This window comes from Poecilia formosa, unplaced genomic scaffold, assembly GCF_000485575.1.
Source record: "Poecilia formosa unplaced genomic scaffold, Poecilia_formosa-5.1.2 Scaffold190, whole genome shotgun sequence".
Classification (NCBI taxonomy): Eukaryota; Metazoa; Chordata; class Actinopteri; order Cyprinodontiformes; family Poeciliidae; genus Poecilia; species Poecilia formosa.
This window is the reverse complement of record NW_006800129.1, coordinates 816,405-839,490: the sequence shown is the minus strand read 5'-3', so window position 1 is coordinate 839,490 and position 23,086 is coordinate 816,405. Positions and strand designations below refer to the sequence as shown.

Sequence of the window (23,086 nt, the reverse complement as noted above, 5' to 3'; positions counted from 1 at the left end):
CTCAAATTTTTCATTTCCTATAACTGTAAAAGCAGGCCTCAGTTGTCTTAGTCTAGATACGAAGAAAAATTAGGACTAAAATATGATTTACCTGGTATCACTAAACCTCTTATTTATGGAGCAGTCTTTCATTTCTTTAATGTTTCATGTTATTTAAATACCTTGCAACAATTCTGGGAGTATCTGTCAAACAATTATTCCCTCTTTTCCAATAACACAAAGCTTATTTTCTCAGGTTGAAAACTTATGAACCAGAAAAGCACTACAAATATTTAATAAAAGAATAACTGATAAGACAATTAAGTCAAACAGTTATGGGGGATGAAGAACTAGGAAATGTTTGAATAACCTAAAACAGACAATAACTACTAAATGTTTAACATCCAAACGGTGATTAAAACCTAAAATAATGGCAAGTACTTCGCAAACAATACATGGTGCCAATATATATAAACATTGGACATTGAAACGTTTTGAATAATAAATATATTAGCCAATACATAAATAAAATAAATGTTAGTTTTCACTTAAAAAACACCCTTTTTATGGGTCGTATGTAGGGGCTGCTTGGTAGAACAGTAGTTAGCACTAAAATGTTACAATAATGTGTTTGGTTCAAATCCCAGCCGCCTTTTGCATGAAGTTTGAGTGTTCCCTCTGGCTTCTTCAGGTTCCTTCCACAGCCTAAAAACATGCATGCATGTAAATTAGTCTCTCTAAATGAGCAGAGAGTTGTTGGTGGTTAATTCTGTGTGTACTTGTGATGGATTAGTGACATCCAGAGAGTACCTCACCTCTTGCCGAAGAATGACAGCTAGAGAGAGGCACCATCCCCCCCACCACCCACATCCCTGAAATAAGTGGGTGTAGACAATGGATGGTTACTGTCATGTATTGTTGCAAGAGACTTCATTTGAGGGTTTGATTAGCTGTAGACTATAGTAATGAAAATTAAATTAAATGACTGTTTGAAATATATCACTCTGTGTAATTAGTTTGCTGATTTTTGAATTACATTACTGGAATACAGGGAGTTTTCAATAATTTTCTTGTTTATAGAGATTTACCTATATTTGCTCCAATCCCTTACAGAGCATAATATTGTCACAAAATATGCTGTCAGCTTAGTGTGAGGTTTTTATTGGGATTTATATCTACAATGCATTTGATCCCACCCCCATTAAAATGCTTTTTTTGCCCATGTCATCATTAAACAGACATTACAGCCGTGTGGAAATGTCCTGAAGTCCCAAAGAGGCAACAAAAATAAGGTACAGGAAAACCTAATTAATCAACCATTAGCAACTGAAATGCTAATCATAATTCAGATGTTGGATAAATACATTTTTGTTTGGTTGTCTACCTCTGAGTGACCTTTTTAGTTGCCAAGGTTATGACTTCAGTAACTGTATTGAATTATGTTTAAATGTCACGTTAGTTTATTTGATTCCCTTCACAACAAGCTGTAGTATTAGCCAGTGTGGATCATTTATCACTTGCAGCTTAATTCTCCCTTTTTGCATTCTTAATAGGTGCAGAGCAGTGGCTTCTTCTCCCCCCCCACCTCTCCGAGTCTAGAGGAAGCAGAGTGGGAGGGAGGAGTTTAAACAAAGGCCCTCTCCACATAAAAAATGGAGGCTTGTTCAGGGAAGCCATGGTGTCCTGCTCCTAACACTCCACAGGCTGACAGTTTCACTCTTTTAATCCTCCACTGAGAGAGCTGCCGACAGATTCTCCTCCTGGACGCTTCAGAACACTCTCACAAAGGGTTTGTATGTCAAAAATGCTCCTCTTAATCATATATTTGTGTGGATTTAGACCTAGATCTGTGCTCATTTTTCTTCCCCTGCCTCTGACTCTCACAGAGCTGCCCCTGCCTGCACTGAACAAAGATAATTACTCAGGAAACATTTCGGCCAATCAGGCGCGGCCTTGTATCTCGCCTGCGAGGGAGGCGACCAGTCAGGATCTGGCTAACATCGCCGGGGCCTGATCGCCTTGCCTGAAGAGCGGAGCCTTCCCCGGCTGAGGGCTGAGAGTGTCCTCCATGTTTTATAAGTGTTGACATAACATTGTGTCAGGCAGCCATGCATCCACAGAGGTAAGCTCTGTCTTTTTTATCTCAGCCTTCTGATAGCAACATGGCTACCTTTCTTGTTGTCGTGCTGACTTGTGGGGTTTCTCATGATGAATGTGCACACCTTTAAAGTCAGCTTAGTGTGCAGCAGGAGGAAGAGGAGGAGGAGCTGGGCTGGACTGGAGGCCTCGTCAGGCCTCTGCGCCCTCCACAGGGGTTTTTTAGGGTTGGGGGGTTGGGTAACGACTCTCACCCTTGCTCTCTCTCTGTGTCTCAGGGTCACATGTGTGCCCCAGACAGCCAGGCTGCCATACAGCAGGCAGATCCCACCATGGCAAATCCTTTTTCTTTTTCCTGTGTACAAGGCAAAGGAGAGCTTGATCTAAAAGTTGCGCTCTCACCTCCTTGCTTCTGCTCTCGTGTTGTAGCCTGGCAGAGAAACAAGGGGGATGGGCAGGTTGCGGGTACTATGTACCCTGTGCAAGTGTACTTGCTCTGCTCTGACTTCTTATCTCATGCCAGGCCCAGGGAGGAAGAGCAAGTGGCAACATACGTGTTTGGAAGAAGTGAAGGTAGTTCAGGGCAAAACTTTGAGCAGTTTAAAATATCCTGAAACCGAAATCTGCATGACTTTCTGTTTGTTGACACAGGAGTTTCTAATCTTCACACTGCTCAAAGAATGACTGCAGCTTCAAACCTGTTTTTGAACCCATCTTTCCCTCCAGTCAAATCTTTAGAGCCGAAAAACACTAGACGGGACTTATTAGAGTCATGGGCCTTGAGGCTTCCGCCCCCGACTTCTTCAACTGTACTGTGAAGCTGCTTCCTCCACTCTGACACACACATACACACACATGCTCACGGATACACGCATACACACAGTGGCCATTTTGTGTTCAGAGAGCTCATGTTGAAAGAACTTTACCCTCCCTTTTACAGATCAGACACCAGGACAAAGAAACAACACAAGATTTAAGAGGATCTTTGTATTATGTAACATTTAAACATCTGAACAGGATTTAGAAAGAATTTCAGTGATTGGACCTAATCTTTGTTAGGTTGCTTTTCTCGTCCTACTCTTGCTGCTTTCTATTTTTTTTTTTTTTTTTTTTTTTTTTTGTAGCTTTGAACACATAAACAAAAAGCCAGTTAGGTTTGTCTTCAACTAGAGATTCAGTGTAGGAAGTCGGACGAAGGTAAGACAGGTTATTTTATATTCAAACATCTCAAAATGACTTCTTTTAAAAAAAGATTTTATGTAAAATTATGAAACAGATTGCTCAAAATGTAAGCAAATGCTTCGTTGTGTCATGCTGTATTTATCAGAACATAGGCAGAACACCATGTTACGTCATGTAGCACCCTTATAGCAATCTCAGCTGCGTGGGGGAAACAAAGAGGGATCTCTTTCTCTTGTGGGCTGACATGAGGCAGTTTTGATCTACATAAAACCTGAAAATAGGAACATTACAATCAGAGAGGGTTTTTTTTGGCCTGCGACTAATTCACGTTGTAAAATCAAAACCAAAAGTCAAACTTTTACCTGCTTGATTATTGGGTATCGACAGCATGTCGTGTAATTTTCTCACTGGTAGTGAGATAAGTCGGGGAACCAATCTGGGCCTCCGTCTGAGGCAACAGGGTGACAGATGTTGAATAGCAGAGCCATGAATCGCAGTTGTATATGCACAAATGTAATCTCCCATAACTCCTTGATTAAAATCCCCCTTTTCTAGAGTTTTATGCTGTCGTTATTAAGATGGGGAATAAGCTAAATCGAGAGGGGAAAAAATAAAACCGACTAATGCAGGAGGAAAATCTCTGCATTGCAGCAAAAAAGGCTTTTTAAAGAGGAAGAGGGGAGCCTGCACACTGATCTGTATGGCACAGTGCGGCCGACCAATGGCGTTCCAGCCTGTTGGCCTTCCAGCCAATTGCAGCGAGAGCTGAGGTTAAAGATTGACAATCGGAGGGAGCACGGCAGGGAGAGCAAGGGCCTTCTGGAAAATTCCACAGCCATCTTTGATTCATCCTGTACAGCCTTATATAAAAATCCAGGTCTAATATTTTTCTCTTCTACAGGATTTATTGTATATGATAGCAATGAATATTGTTATGATAAGTTTTTCTATTGCAGATAAATGCATTATTTTATCAAATGTAGGAACTATTTAATTATTTAGTGGCTACTGGGTTGGAAAACTTAGTCTCTTCAGTGTTTTTGGACCTTCTGAGTTAGGTTGTAATGCTGAAAAATGGTTTTCTTGTTACTTTTATGTTGCATTCTGCTCCGTATGCTTATTTGCTGCTTCTTTTTTAGCCAGTGGAACAAACATAAGTTGCTTTCATCAGGAGTTTCAGTCTAACATATTGTTTCGCACATGATAGATCGTCTCTGTACTCTGAAATTGCTTTGTATCGGATATTTAGGAATTTAACAAGCCTCTTGCGACATGCATAGAAATGGGCTCGTCGGGATCTGACTGTGGTTTCACATTCTGGGTCTCTCCTTCCTAAAAAATGACATCTAATTATTCTGACAGTGGTGTTCACAGAGGAGAGAAGGAAGAGGATCGAAGACATACAGAAAGAGGTGGAGAGGTGGGGGCCAGACCGGTGCTTCTCGTCCTGCTGGATTTTCCCGTGTCTCCTCGCTGTTGTTTTCCCTCTTGTTTCTGTGATTGGTTCATGAAGGTTCGTCCTGACACAACCGTCTTTATTTTTTCAGAAATGTTGGACTGTGATCTCCACAGATCTCTCGCTGGTCCTCCTGTGTGGATGTGCCCGAGTCTCAGCCTTGGAGTGGGGGATGGGGGAGAGTGGGGGGGGAGGGTAGCAAGCTGTGGCCTCCATTTTCTGTGACGAGAGAACCCTGCTCGTCTCTCACAGGAGTGGAATCTGAAGGCAGTGACTCAGTGTTGTTTCCTTTTTGTCCATCAGGTACTACAGTACTTTGCAGAAGAGAAATGTGTGTGTGTGTGTGTGTAATTTTTTCTTTATTTGATCTCTCTGGAATATATCTTGACTCTCTGCTGGGGATTTATTTGCCTTTAAGTCTGCTTGCTGCTTGATGGATCTTATTTCCTGATATGAAAAAAAGCCCTTTTGGATACCTTTTTACTCCAGCTCATCTTGTCTTTTCGGTGGCTGCAGAAATTTCTTGACAATGATTCTAAGAAGGTTTTGAAAACGAGGTTGTTGTTGTTGTGCAGCTCCGCTGAAGAATGGCGAACGTTCTCTCCTTTTCAGGGCTGTGGTGGAGACTCGGCTAACGTCTCTTATTTTCATGTGGGCCTCGTTTGTGCACTCAGTCCGGAACAGGAAGGCCCTGAAGGGGTGTGTGTGTGTGTGTGTGTGTGTGTGTGTGTGCGCTTGTGAGAAAGCTGGCAAGCTGAAACAAGATCTCCATGTGTCATATCTTAAACTTTGTTTTTATTTCAGTTTGATAAACTTTCTCTAATTGCTTCATTTTTAAAGTCTCTCCTGGTTTGAGTGATGCTCATTTTGTTTAGGTCTTTGGGCTGTAGAAGGACCACAAAGAGGAATTTAAGTAACTACTGACTGATTGCATTATATCTGGGTTTAATAGTTTGTATCAAATCTTATCTTTTGGCTCGACTGTTCACATTCAGGCTTTTGGGCTTACATTTTTATCCATCGTATATCCACAGCTTGGCTGCAATTTAACCAACTTTGTCTGGAGTTTCTCTGTAAAAATGGAGTCTGGAGGCGTAAAGAGGATTGTTTTAGTTTTCCAAGTGAAAATAAAACCGTCCCACAACTGTGGGCATTCGAGTTGCAGACTGAAACCCTATCATTCAGCTGGAAACCAGAGCTGCAGCAGCCAGAGCTATTAACTGATCGAGTGTGTGACCTGTCAGGGGTTCTGTGGAGGGCTTCTTTCCCTGGTCTTTTGAATAAAGGGCACATCCTTGGAACGAGGCCCTGTGTTGCTTGGACAAAAGAAGAGCCAAAGACCCTCATTTATTGCCAAACCCTCCTTTTTATTCTGCTTTTTGTAACCACAGAGGGAACGAGATGCTTTTCAGGAGGAAATACGGGGGGGAGTGAGGATTATTTTCTTTTTTTTTTTTTTTTGTTCAGAGGTTAATGTTTTGACTTTTTTATGTTGAGCAGGATTTGTGAAAGTGAATCTCTATAGTTGGTGGATTCCAAACAGATTATTTGGTAAAGATTTTGTTCAAGAATATTGAGATGACCTGAATGGTCTCCAAGAAAAGGCCTAAATCCTCCAGAGAGTCTGCTGTTGTTACTGAAGGGGCTTGGATTGTGGTAGAACCATGTACTGTTAATTACAATGAGAGGCTGTCCTCTTCAGTAGCATGGGCCAGCTCCCTTTGGATTTCTTGTTAGCGTAGGTCTATTCGCCGATTGTCGTAAACAAAACAGTCCGTGGCCCAGTTGAGCCACAATTTTACTTCGTCTGTGACGTCTTCTGACGAGCACGGATGCACGGTAATGTTGGCTGAAAGGTTCTATGTGTTGTTGTGAACATCCATTTGTGAAATTAGTGTTGCCATGGTGATTGCTACTGGTCTCTCTGTTGGAGTATAAAGAACATTTTCCGACTTGATAGTAGCTGAAAATGTGGAAAGGGTTCGAACGTCACATTAAAAGTCAAAGATGCGTTCAAGTCAGATGAGATGTTAAAAAAAAAAAAACAGTGGAAACCGTTAGAGTCCCTGTTGACAGGTCCTCTGGGACCCAGTGCCTTAGGTGGTGTTCCACTTGTTTACAGATAACGCTGATGTGGTTTCTGAACACCCTCTCTGACTCTGTGTTTGCCCCTCTTCCTGTGTTCCTGTGTGCTCGTGTTCGTTGCTGTGCAGTCTGGCTGAGGAGGAGATAAAGAAAGAGCCGGATGTGGTAGAGGGGATGGACGCTTCTCTGCGATCGAAAGGTAAGTCTCTTAAGGCCGTGCATGTCCTATCAGAAGTCAAACATGACGGTGTCGGAGAACACAACAGGATTTTCCTATTGGATTTTGAGAGGTTAATGCATGCTGATGGGCATTAGATCTGCAACAGTGATATGTTATGACTGTATGGCTTTTTCCTTCAGGAATCAGCACACAGCCTAGTTATCTTAGATGAAGCCTTTTAGGCATTTGTTTTAATGTTTTAATTTATGTACTCAAAGATTTCAGGCATTCCTTTATTTAGCGACATTTAAAATATTTGCTTAGCTCCTGTTATTAGGACATAAATGGCTGTGATTTTCTTTTTTCCTCAATTGCCTTGTTAGTTGTACTTGGATGTAATAAATCATCAAATGAGTTATATCAGAGAGATTTGCCCAAGTACATACAAAATGCAGTTTCAAAATTATTTCACCTTAACTATCCAAACTAAACTGTGTCTATTTGAAATAGTCACTGCTCTCTAAGCTTAGAGATTACCTTCAAACACTGTGGAAGGCTTTTATTCCACTTTTCTTTGCAGAATTTTCTTAATTTAGTAGGAATAGCACATTGGAGGATTTTCAACCACGAATGTGTCATGCATCAACATCTTTGTTAGATTTGGATGGATTTTTATTTTTTCAACAAAATCAGTAGTGGTTTTGTCCCTGCAACTTCCCCATGGATGCCATTTTTGCCCAGTCTCATTTACATTGAGTCATAAGCACCGATGTTTTAACAGAAGAAGCTATTGTGTTCTGGGCTCTTTTGTGACTTGGATGAATCGTTGCTGTGCTCTTGGATTAGTCCTGGCAGGGTTTTTGTGTATGTTTCCTGGAGTCTCTCATCCTTAATATGCTGTTTTATCAATCAAATTTTATTTGTATAGCATATTTCAGCAGCAAGGCATTTCAAAGTGCTTTACATCATAACAAACACAAAGTCATGCAACATAGAATCAACAATCAAAACATTACATTAAGTCAAGTGCCGTCATTAAATTCGTAATTGATTACGTTTCAAATACAACTCTAAACAGGTGGGTTTTTAGTTGAGATTTAAAGGCACTCAGTGTTTCAGCTGTTTCACGGTTCTCTGGAAGTTTGTTCCAGATTTGTGGTGCATAGAAGCTGAATGCTGCTTCTCCTCGTTTGGTTGTGGTTCTGGGGATGCAGAGCAGACCAGAACCAGAAGACCTGAGGGGTCTGGATGGTTGATACAACCTTAACCTCTTAACTGATAGATTTCAATGACTTTGTTTCTAATGTGTTCTTGTGTTTCTTTAGAGCAGGACATGATGTGTTGCTTCGTGAAACAATTTAGCCTACTGCTCTGCTTAACATGTTTCCTTGGTTCTGCAGTTCAGGCAGGCTTGAGTGTAGCAAGTAAAGATGAACCCAAAAATATGGTTACTCTCATTATATTTATAATTTAACAAGAATTGACATTAAATATCCTTATATAGAGCCAGGTTGCTTTGGATAACTCTTTTATGTACTTTTTCTATTTACTTGGGTTAATTTTGTCTGATATTAAAATGGTTTTTTTATCTGAAATGCCTGACAGTTGCAAAATCAGTAGAATCTCAACTGCAGCACTCCGGGGTAATGGAAGTGATCTATTGGAGCATTTGTGAATTTAATTTTGGTCTAGCTTGTCTACTTTTATACCACAAGTGGTGCAATTGGCATGACACAAGCCTTTTCATCTCAGCACCTGATGCACCAGGTTCAGCGGAACGATCAGCAGCACCACAGAAGCGAAAGGTGTCCAGTCCCACCCATTCCTCCAATGGACACTCTCCTTCTGACACTTCCCCCAGCCCTCTTAAGAAAAAGAAAAAGCCAGGAGCTGTGAATTGTAACAACAAAGACCAGGTAAGGCTCCTGGAGGCTCATCGCGAACTCAGACATGACCTGCTGCTTTTATCGGATTGTAAGAGATCGTCAGGAGTCCCTTTAACACACACACTTCATTAATTTGGAAGTATCTTTGTGTTGTGTAACATTTTAAAACATAAATATTGTTAGACCAGTCCCTGCCACTAGATCTTTTTCTCTCAGAGCAAAAACCAAACATATAATCTTGATTACATCCAAATAATTTTTAGTTCACTTGTAGTTGTCTAATGTGCTGATTAGGCCTGCAATATATATCATAATAATATCAGTGTGTGCAATACTCGCACTGCAAAGGACTGTTTGGAGTGTAATAATTGTTGGCTAATGAACTTGTAATTTTCATGCTAATATAATATTTATCCAGTTGAACTATTTGAGTTATGTGGTACTTTCTTTCCATTTAAGATTGGTTGAAAGGCCCACGGAGGTGAATAGGTTTCCTCACAGTAATGAATCAGACTTCTCTGTACTTGCTCTAGTGCTGCAAGTAGCGGAAGGAATGCAAACAGAAATGAGTCACTGAAGAAATGTAGTCCAGTCCCTCATTTTCCTAAAAGAGTCAGCAGAGCTGTTTGGCATGAAAGAACATCAATATAAACCTCATGTAAATGGACTCAACCAGCAGAACTGAGAGAAACAAAAATGATCTGCGGCTCAATAGCAATGCATTAAAAAGTCACTTATTGTGCATATTGAGCTTTGACTTAAATGCATGTTAAGCTTAACCATGTATTTCAGAGATTGAGTTTGTTTTGATCATTGTATTTAATTATTTATATTTTGGTTTTTACTCTGACATGAGCATATTTTGTCTCAATATGAATGTCATTAAATTCACTATACTGCCAAAAGTATTTGTTCAGATGCCTTGAAGTGCATGGCATTGAGTGGTATCCCAATTCTAATCCATAGAGATTACACGATGCCTGCCCACCTTCTGCGGCTTGGACTAGCTTGCGAAGCTTTATCAGGTTGAGGTCAGGAACTCCTTGATTGGCCTCCGTGAACTCACTCATTTTTGGACATTGCTCTGTACGGTCATGTTGGAACAGGAAGGGGCTATCCCTAGTTTTTTTTTCCCCCCACAAAGTTTGGAGGTTTGTGCAAAACGAGCATTGTGAAGTGATAGGAACTGATTCTCATTATGTTAGTTGGCTATCTAAGGTTAGGCCACAGCTTCTCATCCAGTTCCATGAAGCTCTCTACACACAAGTTTCAGCTAATTAGAAGGCCACATGAAATTTGGTGCTCTGTACTCAAGTGTCTCTTCCGAAAATTTGACCTTTATCCCCTGAATGCTTCACCATCTCACTGTTGTTTGAGTTTTACATGAGCCACTTATTGGCAACCACTGCAAGTTAACTGTGTCGCCTGGAAATTTTTACAGTTGTGCAGGTTATTGAACTTTGCTGCAATTCACAGAGCTCCTGAGAGCGGCCCATTCTTTCACAAATATTTGTATAAGCAGTCTGCCTGAAAAGATGTGGGATCTTAAACACCTGTGGCCATGATGGCAACAATTTGAATGCATGAATGAATACTTTTGGCAAAATAGTTTATGGTTTGACACTTGTTAAATTTTATCACTTGTATTCACCATGAGCACAATCAAACCATTTATGTATCTTTTAAAAAGGGAAGCCCAGTTTTAGTGGAATTGATTTATTGTACTCCTATTTGCAAAAAGCACCATTGTGTAGGTTTTGTTGCCTTTATTATCCCTTGTGCCGCTTACCCTGCTTGCCTCACCTTAATACTACCTTGTTTCTGTTGCACTGCACCTTTTTTTGTGTTCCTGCGTGTTTTTGAAACCTGCCCCCTGTTTCTCTTGCCTGCATTTCAGTCAGAGCTAAGACATGGTCCCTTTTACTATATGAAGCAGCCAGCACTCACCACAGACCCTGTTGATGTTGTACCGCAGGACGGCAGGAATGACTTCTACTGCTGGCTGTGCCACCGCGAGGGTCAGGTGCTCTGCTGTGAGCTCTGCCCCAGGGTGTACCACGCCAAGTGCCTCAAACTACCAGCCGAGCCCGAGGGCGACTGGTTCTGTCCAGAGTGTGAGGTATCGCACGGACGACGTGTGTTTGTGTGTGGGTGTGGGCGTAGGCAGACGCTTGTTAGACTCAGCATGGCTCAGCTGACAAAAACGAGGTGTCCCAGTGAAGACATAAATCAGTGTAATGACCTGCTTCAGCCTGTGGTACAGGCCGAAACATGGAGACAAATGGCCCACAATGGTACATCATCCTGTCACCGCAGGAACTAAAAATCTGCACAAAATAACAAAATGTGACAAAAGTGGGTTCAGGTGCAGCTCAATAAATAATCATCCTAAAGTAAAAACTTGTAATTACATGAATTCATTACACACACACTGATACTTTCAGATGTTATTTGAATGATTGTAGCTGGTAAGGGTGGCCTTCATAAACACGAGGAAGGCGATTCACTTAAAAGTTATCCTATAGTCCTGCAGGCAGTAGCTGTGCTACGCCCCAGGTTCTTCTAAAGCGAACTGCCCTGCATGTTTTCCAGCTTCGGCTCCCTTAATTTCAGGTTTGGCTTATTGTCAGGCTTTTCTGAACTGCAATCATCTGAATCAGGTGTGTTAAAGCAGAGAAACGTCTAAAACATGCAGGGCAGTGTGCCTGGAGGACCAAGGTTGGGGAAACACTTCTCTATCGAAGCATTTGAATGAAAAACTGAGTGGAAGAAAGAGGTGTGGTGGGAATCCCACAGCCTCAAGAGGATTGTGAGGTTTTTTTTTTTACCCTCCAAGCCATAATCGACAAAATTACCTGAAATAAACACTGGAAATGTATCACTGTGTGTAATGGGTTTTGGTTTTTGAATAGAATTACTAATATATATTTAACTATATTTTAATTGCTTGACTTGCACCTGTACATGAAAGAACCTTGAGCTGGGCTTGGTATAAATGTAGATGCAATTGCTCTGCATGCAAAGAATAGCTAAAGCAGCTGCTTGATTCGTGTGAAAGTAGATTTGTTAATTTTTTTTATTTAGATCTATTTCTTAGTTTTCCTAAAACTTGGACAACTGTTTAATAAAATTCAAAATGACAAATACTTAATATCTGATTGATATTATGACTACAGCTTGCGTATTTACAAAACGATAATGCTGCAATGAAATTTGAATATCAAAATTATATTCTTATGTCTTGTCTCTAATCAGTTTTTTGTTTATTTTTACCACTTTCATATTTGATGATTCCTGTTTAATTTGAATTATTTATTTGAAAGTCATCATTTAAATAATTCGTTTTGCATTACTCTAAAGCTATTTACTATTTTTTAACCTTTGGGAATGGGCGTCAGTGATGCCCCCTGGCTACACTCTGCATTTGCGACTCAGTTTGTTCAAGTTCTGATTTTCTTATAGCATCGGGCCTTTCAGCCTGATGCTATAAGAACACCATGAACTGGGGATTTACAGAAAAAAAACCTGCTTAGTTTATTTTTTACGATGTACAACTAAGATGACTTGTGGAATAAACTTTATAAAGTTTAACTTTGCTTGTTTATTATTATTATTAAGATTATGCAATAATTCTTGTCGTCATTTTATCTTCTTTCAGAAAATAACAGTTGCTGAGTGCATTGAAACCCAGAGCAAAGCAATGACAATGCTAACGATAGACCAACTCTCCTACTTACTGAAATTTGCACTCCAAAAAATCAAACAGCCTGGGGTAAGGAAGCCGTTTTATTTGTTGTATTGTATTGTACACAGATTTTTGAAATAATATTGGAAAATCCTGTAGCAAACAGCACCCTGGGAAAATCTGCTTGAAAAAAAAATGCTACAATTTTTTAATAATTTTTTTTTCTTTTCACTGCAGTTGCATGATCTCATACTGAACGATTTAGAAACCAATCCAAGTCCAGTCTTTTGTTGGAGTATTCTCGCTCTATAGAGCAGAAAATCTCAACGTTTTAGTTCTCTTTAAAACAAAAATTCCTATAAAACACTTTGAATTTAAGTTTAATTTGGTCAACATATCGAGAATCTTTCAATAAATAATCCATTACTTTATGTGACAAAGTGATAAATTTGTCTTATCTGCTGCCCACCAGTGAGAGTCTGGATCAGGGTGGTTTTTAAAAAAAATCTTCAAAATCTTGCAACAAAATTTTCAGTGTGGGATTATGCTATTGCGATAAAATCAGAATTTATTTTAACTGCGTCTTGGACGTGGCTGCAAAGGTGCTGTGGCTGCAGGAGGTATTTGTTTCAAAGTTCAGGCTTTAACAGTTGTCCCTTTCTTGTCTTTAATGAGCAGACAGAGCCGTTTCAGAAACCCGTGTCACTGGAACAGCATCCGGATTATGCAGAGTACATCTTCCACCCTATGGACCTAAGCACTATAGAAAAGGTACTAACATTTTTAAACACCCAAAGCAAGGGTCAGTTTTACCAAATGCTACTTTTTTTCACTAAAATGTTCTATCGTCCTTAAATATGTAAATATGTTTATTCCCTTTTTGATAGAATGTGAAAAAGAAAATGTATGGCTGCACTGAGGCTTTTCTTGCTGATATGAAGTGGATTCTACACAACTGCATCATCTATAATGGAGGTTTGTCATTTATAAATATATATAAATTCTCCTTTTATTGTGCAAACTCCTACAGAAAAATAAAATTACTACAATTTCTTTTTTCAGGTAATCATAAATTAACAGCAACTGCAAAGGTCATTGTCAAGATCTGTGAACATGAGGTAAAAGTCCTCTTCTAAATTGGTAAGGACAGAATAAAAATAAGTAATGCGTCATTAATGTTGTTTTTAAATTCATTTTTAGATGAATGAGATTGAAGTGTGTCCGGAGTGCTACTTGTCTTCTTGCCAAAAAAGGGATAACTGGTTTTGTGAGCCATGTGTAGGTCTTTGCTTCATCTTGAATACCATATTTACAGAGTGTTTTACACATTTGAAGCATATTGAATTACTTTTCCTTGTTTTCAATAGAGTCAGCCTCACCCGCTGGTTTGGGCTAAGCTGAAGGGTTTTCCTTTTTGGCCGGCAAAAGCACTCAGAGAAAAGGACGGTCAGGTAGACGCACGCTTCTTTGGGCAACATGATCGGTAAGAGAAACGGCTCTTGTTGCGAATCGATTAATTCATTTTTCTAAGTTGCTGATTTTCATATTCTTTTTGCCGCCGTCCGTTCAGCGCCTGGGTTCCTATCAACAACTGCTACCTGATGTCCAAAGAAATCCCTTTCTCTGTGAAGAAAACAAAGAGCATTTTCAACAGCGCCATGCAAGAGATGGAGGTCTACGTGGAAAACATCCGCAAGAAATTTGGAATCTTTAACTACGCACCCTTCCGCACTCCCTACACACCCAACAACCAGCTGCAGATGCTGATGGACCCTAACAACCCCAACTCCGGGACGGTGAAAACGGAGAAGCCAGACAAGCTCCGCTTCAACTTTGACATGACTTCCTCTCCCAAGATGATCCTCAGCAAGAGTTCTACGCCCAGCGGGATGAGCCGGCGGGCCTCCATGATGGAAATGCCTCGGTCTCCAATGAGCACCAACTCCTCGGTCCACACGGGGTCCGATGGGGAGCAAGAAACCGAGAAGCCGAGCAGGAACCCTGCCTTACACTACAGCACTGGAGAGGAATCGATGGACTGCACTGGTAGATCATATTTCAAGTTTCTTTTTCTTTGGCGGCCATGATGACGATTTTACTGCTTTTGAAATATTTAGCAAAATCTTGTAATTACAGCATCTCCTGTATCGGGGAAGCCTGGTCCAGCTGCTAGTCTGAGCAGCAGTCCAAAACCCATAAACTCTGCACTGGCTCCCAAGCAGGAGAGGACAGCAGGAACCGGAGGCATCCTCAACCTTAACCTTGGTCAGTAACACATTAACTAGTATTTATGAGTGATAACCCAGTAAGAATGTATAGGTCCCTTGAAATTTCTATCATATCGCAACCAGAATATTGATGGTATTTGAGATTTTAATAACAATGCAAAGTAGTGCATGTTTTAAAAAAAACATGCACTTTTTACTTTGATACCACCAAATGAAATCCAGTGCAGCCATCTGCATTCAGAAGTCACCTGATTAATTTCTGAAATGGTAGAATTGGTAAAGCTGTGTGTAATTCTAAGTTCAGAAATATATGATACAGTCCATGTATCATTAACATGTGTGCTAATCACATTCAGTCTGTTGGAAACATGGAAAACTTGGTCATGTCTTTCTGTCTTTTTTTTGTTGTTGTTGTGGTTATGAGGCTTTATTTTAGCTAAATAAGTTTAGAATGGCACAGTCACAGTACACACCTTAACCAAATGGGAAACTGTGACAGGACTTGACTTGTCTATGGTCATACTCCATCCAATCTGACTGACTTTAAATAATTTTACAAAGAAGAATGAGCAAATATGCCGGTGTCTACATATGGAAAGCTAATAGACGCATCCTCCATAAGACCTACTGCTGGAACTCTGGGAGGCTGATTGCATGTAGGCATCACTTATAAGATTTTTGTTTTGTAAAAAAAATAAATAAATAAATAAAATCTTGAAAACCATGTACGCTTTTCTTTCTACACCACAATTATGCACTTATCTTGTTTGGATTTATCGCATAAAATCCCATCGGAATACAGCAAACATCTTTTTTGACTGATTTGGAAGGATGTACAAGACGGTCACATGTGATTACCGTGACCGTCGTCCTGTAATTTGTGTGTAACTCAGATCGAGTGAAGGCTGAAATGGACCTGAAGGAACTAAGTGAGACTGTGCAGCAACAGCAGCAGCAACAACAAGCAGCTCCCACTACTGTCGCCACTCCAAAGAGACCCATCAGGAGTCTGGACAAGACCATTGAAAGCTGCAAAGCACAGCTTGGTAAATGTAGATGTACTTTATGACTGTTTGAAACATGGCCTTGGTTTTGGATTTGTTAAATATATAAAAATGATTATTTTGATCATCTTTGCCCAACAGTTTTCTGTAGTCTGACACTCTGTCTTTGTGTCTTGTGCCCATGTAAAACAATCACCTCAAGCTACTTTACAATAGAAATGAGTTCAGTTCAGACAATTACATGTAGTCCAATTCAGTCCAGTGATACAATATAGTGTGTTTGTGTGTTTTACTACAATAATTGTGAACTTTACATTTGCCTGCACAGGTATTAACGAGATATCTGAAGATGTTTATAAAGATGTGGACCACAGCGACTCTGAGGACTCAGAGAAATCTGACTCCAGCGACAGCGAATATCCCAGCGATGAAGAACATCGGTCCAAGAACTCTGCACACGAGGACAAGGAGAAGGCAGAAAGAAAAAAGTCAAAGGCGAGCGCGGAGGGAGAGGGTAAGGAGGGAGTTACAGCGACGGGGGATAAAACCGCTGCCCCCGAGCCTTTGCTCAAAGAGAAGCCAGGCTGCAACGGTCCAGACAGGGGTCTGCAGGACAAGCCCAGGACACCTCAGTCTCAACCCGTCACTGAAAAGCCTAAACCGCCAGAGGAGGGCAAAACAGCCGCTGCATCGGCTGAACAGGACTCTGATTCTGAGAGGGAGCTCGTCATTGATCTGGGCGATGAACATGGAGGACGGGACGCAAAGAGGCAGAGAAGAGACCCGAGCTCCGCCGCTGCCAAAACTACAAAAGAGTCCAGCACTGCCAAGGTGGAAGGTGAGGCTTTGTCCACTTTATGGTTGTGCTCTGTTTCCATCGCATTTTAAGACAAAATACAAGTTAAAAATAAGCCTAAACTGAAGTACTGGTAGGATCATGTCTGCTCTGCTGCTCATGGTTCTTTTTTTTTTTTTTTTTTGTATGTTCACAGTGATGCTGGAATGTCTTCATTGGATATGTTGGTATAAAACTATCTTTGGTAGAATAAGTTCATTTGGATTTGTAGGTATGATTTTCAGGTGATTCTCTGACAACATTTTCAAGAGGCTACCATTAGTTGGTGTTTGATTTCCTCAGAGCCAAATTCTGCTCTTTCTTTCAGCCGATTTTATTTGTGCATTGGTTTTTACTTTGTTAAAATGCATAAAAATAAGTTTAGGACTTTATCAGTTTAGGAGAAATATGGAGAGAAAGAAATCTGCAAAAAGATAAATGCTTTTTGCACTTATATGATTGCAAGAAGCGGCGATTTCCATGGTTTTCCTTAACGTGGCAGATCTCATTTAGTTTAAAACATTCATGAAAATGCAAACCATTTTCTGTTTTTCGGACAAACGTTTTAGCCACAACCCTAACGTATGAGCAACAATTTTTACTCTTACTGGTTCCATAGTCTTCAAAATTAAATGTCATTTGTTGTTAAAGACAGGATTTTTTAGTCTTAGTTTAGTAATCTTTATTTATGTTATTACACTGTGCCAAAGCAACAAATCTCACGATGCCCAGACACAACAAGGTCGGTTGCATGTTTCTCCTCAGTTGTTCAGCCTCTGCAGTAACCCTGCAAAGGAATATTGCTCCTGCAGCTGTCTTAGTCCATGTTTAAGCACTTTAACGTTTCATTATCTACAATCAGCTTATGGGCATGATTATTTTTTATTGTGGCTTGGCTTCAAACTGGAATTTTAACTGCGGGCTGAATAAAGAAGAAACTGGCATAAATAAAACGACGAACAGAAGGAATACATTGAAGTTTGTGAAGCTTGCTATAATGCCAGAAATCATAATTTTTCATACTCCACTTGGGTCTTAACTTTGAAATCAGAACGGTCTTAGATTTGGCAGAACTTGGAGAAAACCTGGAAGAAGACTCAAACTCTGTGGTTAAACCTGGGAGGAAAAATGGGAAAGTGTAATTTTCTTCCACAATGTTGCCTGCCTGTCTGCATCGCAAATTTGCGTAAAATATTTATTGTTGCTTATTAAACTTCGGAAGAATCCTTGAAATGTGTAGACATGCTGGTCAAGTGATATGCACAATCCAAACCAAACCAGGTTAATGCAACAGTGTGACTTCAGATTCACTCTTTGGTTCCTTTTTTAAAATTATCTCTTTCTCCCTCAATTAAAGAGAAAATATACATCTTACTTTCTACAAATGGGGTTTAATTGTAATGCTTTTTCACATCGTTTTGGGTTTAAAACGCTGATGTTGTAAATCCAGACTGTGTGGTGGATTATTAAGCAGTCCTAGTTATTCATTCTTGCTTTCTGTTTAGGCAAGCTGTCTTCATCTGCTGCGTCAGCCACACCGACACGAGATGCTGCCGCCAACCTGAAGGACTCCCTGCAGCCGTCCATCACAGCAGCGCTCAACCTCGTTTCCAGTGCAGCATCTGGTCAGCCCAGCGCCTCCACAACCACCAGTGGATCTACCACTGCGCCACCTTCTGGCTCCACAACGTCCACAGCACCCACAACTGTAAAAAAACAGCGGCCGCTTCTTCCTAAAGAGACGGCTCAGCATGTGCAGCAGGCGGTGGTTTGGAGCCCCACCAAGTTACAGACGTCGTCGCAGAAATGGCAAGTGCAGAAGCTCCAGAGGCAGCAGAACGAAGAGCAGTCGGGTGTCCCGGCGCAGGGTCAGAGTCAGACGCGCAGCCAGCAGCTGCAGTCGCAGCAGAACTCCTCCAGCACTCGCTATCAGACCAGACAAGCAGCTAAAGGTAATATAAAAACGCCACTGGGATTATGCATCACAAAACTTGTACAACTATTTGAGGTTGTTTAATTTCTCTTAACATTTCTCCATCTTTGTCAACTGCAGTGCAACAAAAAGACCCAGCTCAGAGCTCCTCATCAACAGCGGGACAGATCACATCTGCTGCGTCGTCTCTGGTGTCAGCAGACTTGCAGATCCCCACAGTTTCAGCAGATGTAGCAGCAGATATCGCCAAATACACCAACAAAGTAAGTCACAATTCCCATTAATAATACTTCTAATACACGGGTTAGAATCCTTCATGTACATTTTCTAATATTTACAGACAAATATTGAAACCTAAATAAAGTTACTGCTCTGTTCTCTTGATTTGCTTTGCAGGGATTTAAAATGCATAACTTTATCATTTTTCTCACAGATTATGGACACAATAAAAGGGACAATGACTGAAATCTACAACGATCTCTCTAAAAGTACATCAGGAAATACAATTGCAGAGGTAATCCCTCCGTCTCTCATTGGTGCGGCTCGGAGGTCCTGTGTGTTTAGTGGTGGGAAGAAAATATGTAGTTTATTCTTCCTTCTCTGCCTCCAAAAACAACTAATGCCACAAAAACAATGAAATACTTTAAAAAGTTTATGTCGGGTTTTGAAAATGGGGTTTTGAAAGAAAGACAAGAAGTACATCTGTCTGTCACTGCGTCAACTATGATGAACTCCTCTGTAAATGAAAGTATTTCTAGAGTGAAAACATTAAGATTTTTTTTTTTTATTCATACAGCAAAAACTTGCCATGTTATGTAAACACATGCCAGATTAGAATGACTGATTAAGTTAATTCTGAGTTCTTGAAGTGTCCCAGTCAAAGTCCAAATCTCAAAGTCTGTGGTGGAACCATAGCAAGAGGGAATGCCAGTAAACCTCATCAAATAAGTGAAGCAATGTGGTAAAGAAAAGAAGACCAAACGTCCCAGCTGGATTATGTAATTTAGAATAAAATGGTTTCAGTGTATTTCTATAATTAACCTCGGTTAATTATAGAAATATAATTAACCGAGGTTAATTATAGAGTGTCACAGTTTTATTTAATGGCTGCTTCTGTGCTTTTATAAAATAAATGTTTTACCTATGCACTTTGAAGATCTTTTAAAAAGAAAAGATTGTTTGATTATGCCTACTTAAACAGGTTGTACTTTATTTTAACCATGACTGATTTCTTGATCGTTTTTTTTTTTTTTTGCTACAGATTCGACGGCTGAGGATAGAGATTGAAAAACTCCAGTGGCTTCATCAGCAGGAGTTATCAGAAATGAAGCATAATCTGGGTAGGTTTGTGCTTCCAGGGCTGCATGGATATCATGCGATTACCTTTTATTTTCTAAGACCGTTAGCATGGTTTCATGTTGAACTTACCGCTTGAACGCAGAGCTGACGATGGCGGAGATGAGGCAGAGTCTTGAGCAGGAACGGGAACGTTTGGTGGCTGAGGTGAAAAAACAGATGGAGCTGGAGAAGCAGCAGGCGGTGGATGAGACCAAAAAGAAACAGTGGTGCGCCAACTGCAGGAAGGAGGCCATCTTCTACTGCTGCTGGAATACCAGCTACTGTGATTACCCCTGTCAGCAAGCACACTGGCCTGAGCACATGAAGTCCTGCACACAGTCGGGTAAAACAAGAATTCTCTCAGTTTTAAGTAATTTTACTGTTTTTCCAATCTGCTTTAAAGCGTAGCATCTGTTGCTACCGCAGCTTTCAAGCAATCTTAGCTTGTTTAAAAAGTTAATGTGTAATGTTTGCAAAAGTATTTGTATCCTTTTTCACACTGTGATCATAAACTTCCATGTGATGAAGCAAAATATTCCCACAACATAAGGCTGCCACCAGAATTTTGCTGTTGTTTTTATGTACGTCGACCGACGAGTTCAGTTTTGCTCCCATGCATCTTGAGTTAAACTGCAAACAGATGTTCCCACATGATCTATGGATCTTTGCAGCTCCTTCAGTGTTGCCATGGATCTTTTAGCTGCCTCTGTGATTAATGCTCTTCAGAACCTGAAGATTGATGCAAAACCATTTCTTCAGGTTTGCAGTTATGATTCCTTATCCAATTTAGGATGATGGGCTCTCTGACGTTTAGCACATGGCTTATTATTTTATAATCTAATCCAACTTTAAACTTCTCTCCAACTTTACTCCTGATTCACGTACTCACTTGTGTTTCTCTAATGAACCCCTGAGGTCGGTTCAAAACAAATTAGGTGACTTAAAGGCAGCTGGTTGCAGTGGATTATATTTTAGAGGCATCAGTTGAGGTAAAGGGGTTAATCACGTATATAAGTTTGTGGTTGTAACCTGACAAAATGACAAATTTCAAAAGCTGATTGCTTTTGTAAAGCGCTTTTGTATGTATTGGCACGGTCCCTTTGACAACGGAAGGAAATTGAATTGTTTAAAATCAATTTTATAGCCTGATTTGATTTTGTGTTGCACAAAAAGTTAAAAAGTCACTGTCAAAACATGAACCGTGTCTTTCCTCTCATGTTGGTTTTTGCTCTTCCCCAGCCACAGCATCCCAGCAGGAAGCAGAGGCAGAGCCCAGCTCGGAGCCGTCTGTCAAACCATCGGGGCACTCTCCCGCTGTGCAGTCCGCTCCCTCAGCCGCAGGCTCGATATCGGACAAAAGCAACTCTCCCACCTACACTGACAAAAACAAGGACAGCTCTGGTGTCACTGTGACCTAACTGATACACTACAGACACATCGGTGGAGTGAATGTGAGGCAGGCAGCCTCGAAGTTGGTGCTGCAAGTCCTGCACCTTGACGACAAATCACTTTTTTTTTTTTTGTTTCCTTTCTCTCTCTTTCATTCCCATTTGTATATGTGGTTACTGGACTGTTTTCGGTTCACTTCTCATTTTCGGTTTCCACATCTGCGTTTAAGTCAGTTAATCACGTGAAAGTAGTCTGTCTCGAGATGTGAAATGTTTTCATTCTACAGTTTTGCATTGTTGCTCAGATTATATCAACCCACAGGATAATCTCTTTATTTCCCTCTTTCATTGCTGCTCCACAGGATTTTGCTGCTGTTTTAATTGCTCTCCATATTGTGAGACAAAACATTTGAAACAGCCTTCAACAGTTATACACAATGATTATGGTGCCATCACAAATACTTAGACTGATTTATTTTTTTCTTTCCTTTTGTGGTTTGAACCACACTTGCTTAATGTCGAATAGTGCAGGTTTAAACAACACATTTCAGTCCAACATGTCTGCTTCATGTCAGTGGTGGCGTTTTGGTTTCATACCAGTTTTGTATTGTAGTTCTGTGTTATATAGCCACACATTTAAAATGGAAAAAAACAAAATCCGATTTATTAAAAAGCCTAAAAAATTTAAACTGTACAGCTTTTGTAAGAAGATACCTGAACAATATTTATAGTGTTACATGTTTTTATAGTATGTTTATTGCAATCACATTTCTATGTGTTGAGAAAAGTTATTTGAAATGAAACTTCTTCACATGAATGTCAGCTCTTAGTGAAGTCTTTGTGTAGCCAGTTACCCAAAGCAGATGTAAATCCAATCAAAAATGTGCCCATCTGAGTAGACATAAATATATATTGCTTTTTCAGCCATATATTTCCTGTGAGCATGTTTGTGTTGAGCTCTGTCTTGTTACTGTTTACATATTGTAAAAAGAATAAATGGACTTGTGAAGAAGTTTCTCAACTTATTTGATCTGAACGGATATGAAAACACATTTTCTTTCTATTGCAGTGTTGCAAATATATAAGTTACTGATCATCCAATTGTAAATTGGTGATAAAACCAAGAAGCAAAGAAGCTGCATGAGCACCCTGGCATCGCCGTTGCTTTAATTTAAGCATGCATTTATTTATTTTTGTGAGAACAAAAGCAAACTGCGAGTTATTTACATGGCAAAGTTTCAGGTAATTTGGTGGCTGTTGGATTCCTCTATTTTACAACATGAAGAATGAAAATGTAAACGAAAAGTACAAATGTATTTTTTCTCCCCCTCCCCCCTGTCATGCTTAAATGTTTCAACTTACCAAACTGAGGAAATTCAAAGAGCAGTTTGCAAAAGAAGACAACCATATATGGACAAACGATTTCCTCAAAAGTAAAAGATTGAGCCACATTTGGCTGCCACAAAACACAAACACATTTTATTCTATTTTTATGAGCCACTCTTCTTTACAGAAGTTATTTAAGTCAGTCACACAGGAAGGGTTTTGACAATTATGAACTAAGGCACTCCACAAATTTTTATTTGAAGTATGACATGCTGATTTACCTTGAATGTCCTCTTGCTGCTGTAAGAAATAGAAACGCTGGATATTGCCAAAAATATTTGTCCACCTATCTTTAAATATATTGACTTGACTGGCATGCCATTCTTGAGCCATATGATCTCAAATTATGCTGACTCACTCTTTAGACCTATGTACATGTTAAAAAAAAAAAAAAAAGATATGGTCTAAAAGAAGAATATATCTTGGCAGTTATTTCACAAGATG

At 40.1% G+C, this 23,086-nt stretch overlaps 1 protein-coding gene across 6 annotated transcripts; it reads left to right on the top strand.

Moving 5' to 3' along the window:
* The first annotated feature begins 1,026 nt into the window (after window positions 1-1,026).
* LOC103147799 (protein kinase C-binding protein 1) lies at window positions 1,027-22,268 on the top strand. 6 transcript variants are annotated; one of them, XM_007566319.2, is made up of 22 exons: window positions 1,027-1,271; window positions 1,533-1,768; window positions 1,866-2,101; window positions 6,928-6,998; window positions 8,712-8,875; window positions 10,821-10,964; window positions 12,504-12,617; window positions 13,209-13,301; window positions 13,418-13,505; window positions 13,593-13,648; window positions 13,731-13,808; window positions 13,898-14,013; window positions 14,101-14,576; window positions 14,667-14,795; window positions 15,652-15,804; window positions 16,091-16,600; window positions 18,103-18,549; window positions 18,651-18,793; window positions 18,964-19,044; window positions 19,792-19,870; window positions 19,972-20,211; window positions 21,108-22,268. In XM_007566319.2, exons 3-22 carry the CDS (start codon window positions 2,088-2,090, stop codon window positions 21,284-21,286), a joined length of 3,375 nt encoding a protein of 1,124 aa, XP_007566381.1. In that variant the 5' UTR covers window positions 1,027-1,271; window positions 1,533-1,768; window positions 1,866-2,087; the 3' UTR covers window positions 21,287-22,268. The 6 variants fall into 6 exon arrangements, with proteins under 6 accessions (XP_007566381.1, XP_007566378.1, XP_007566379.1 ...); XM_007566316.2 differs by having other exon boundaries at window positions 10,743-10,964; XM_007566317.2 differs by having other exon boundaries at window positions 1,533-1,772; window positions 10,743-10,964.
* The last annotated feature ends 818 nt before the right edge of the window (window positions 22,269-23,086 follow it).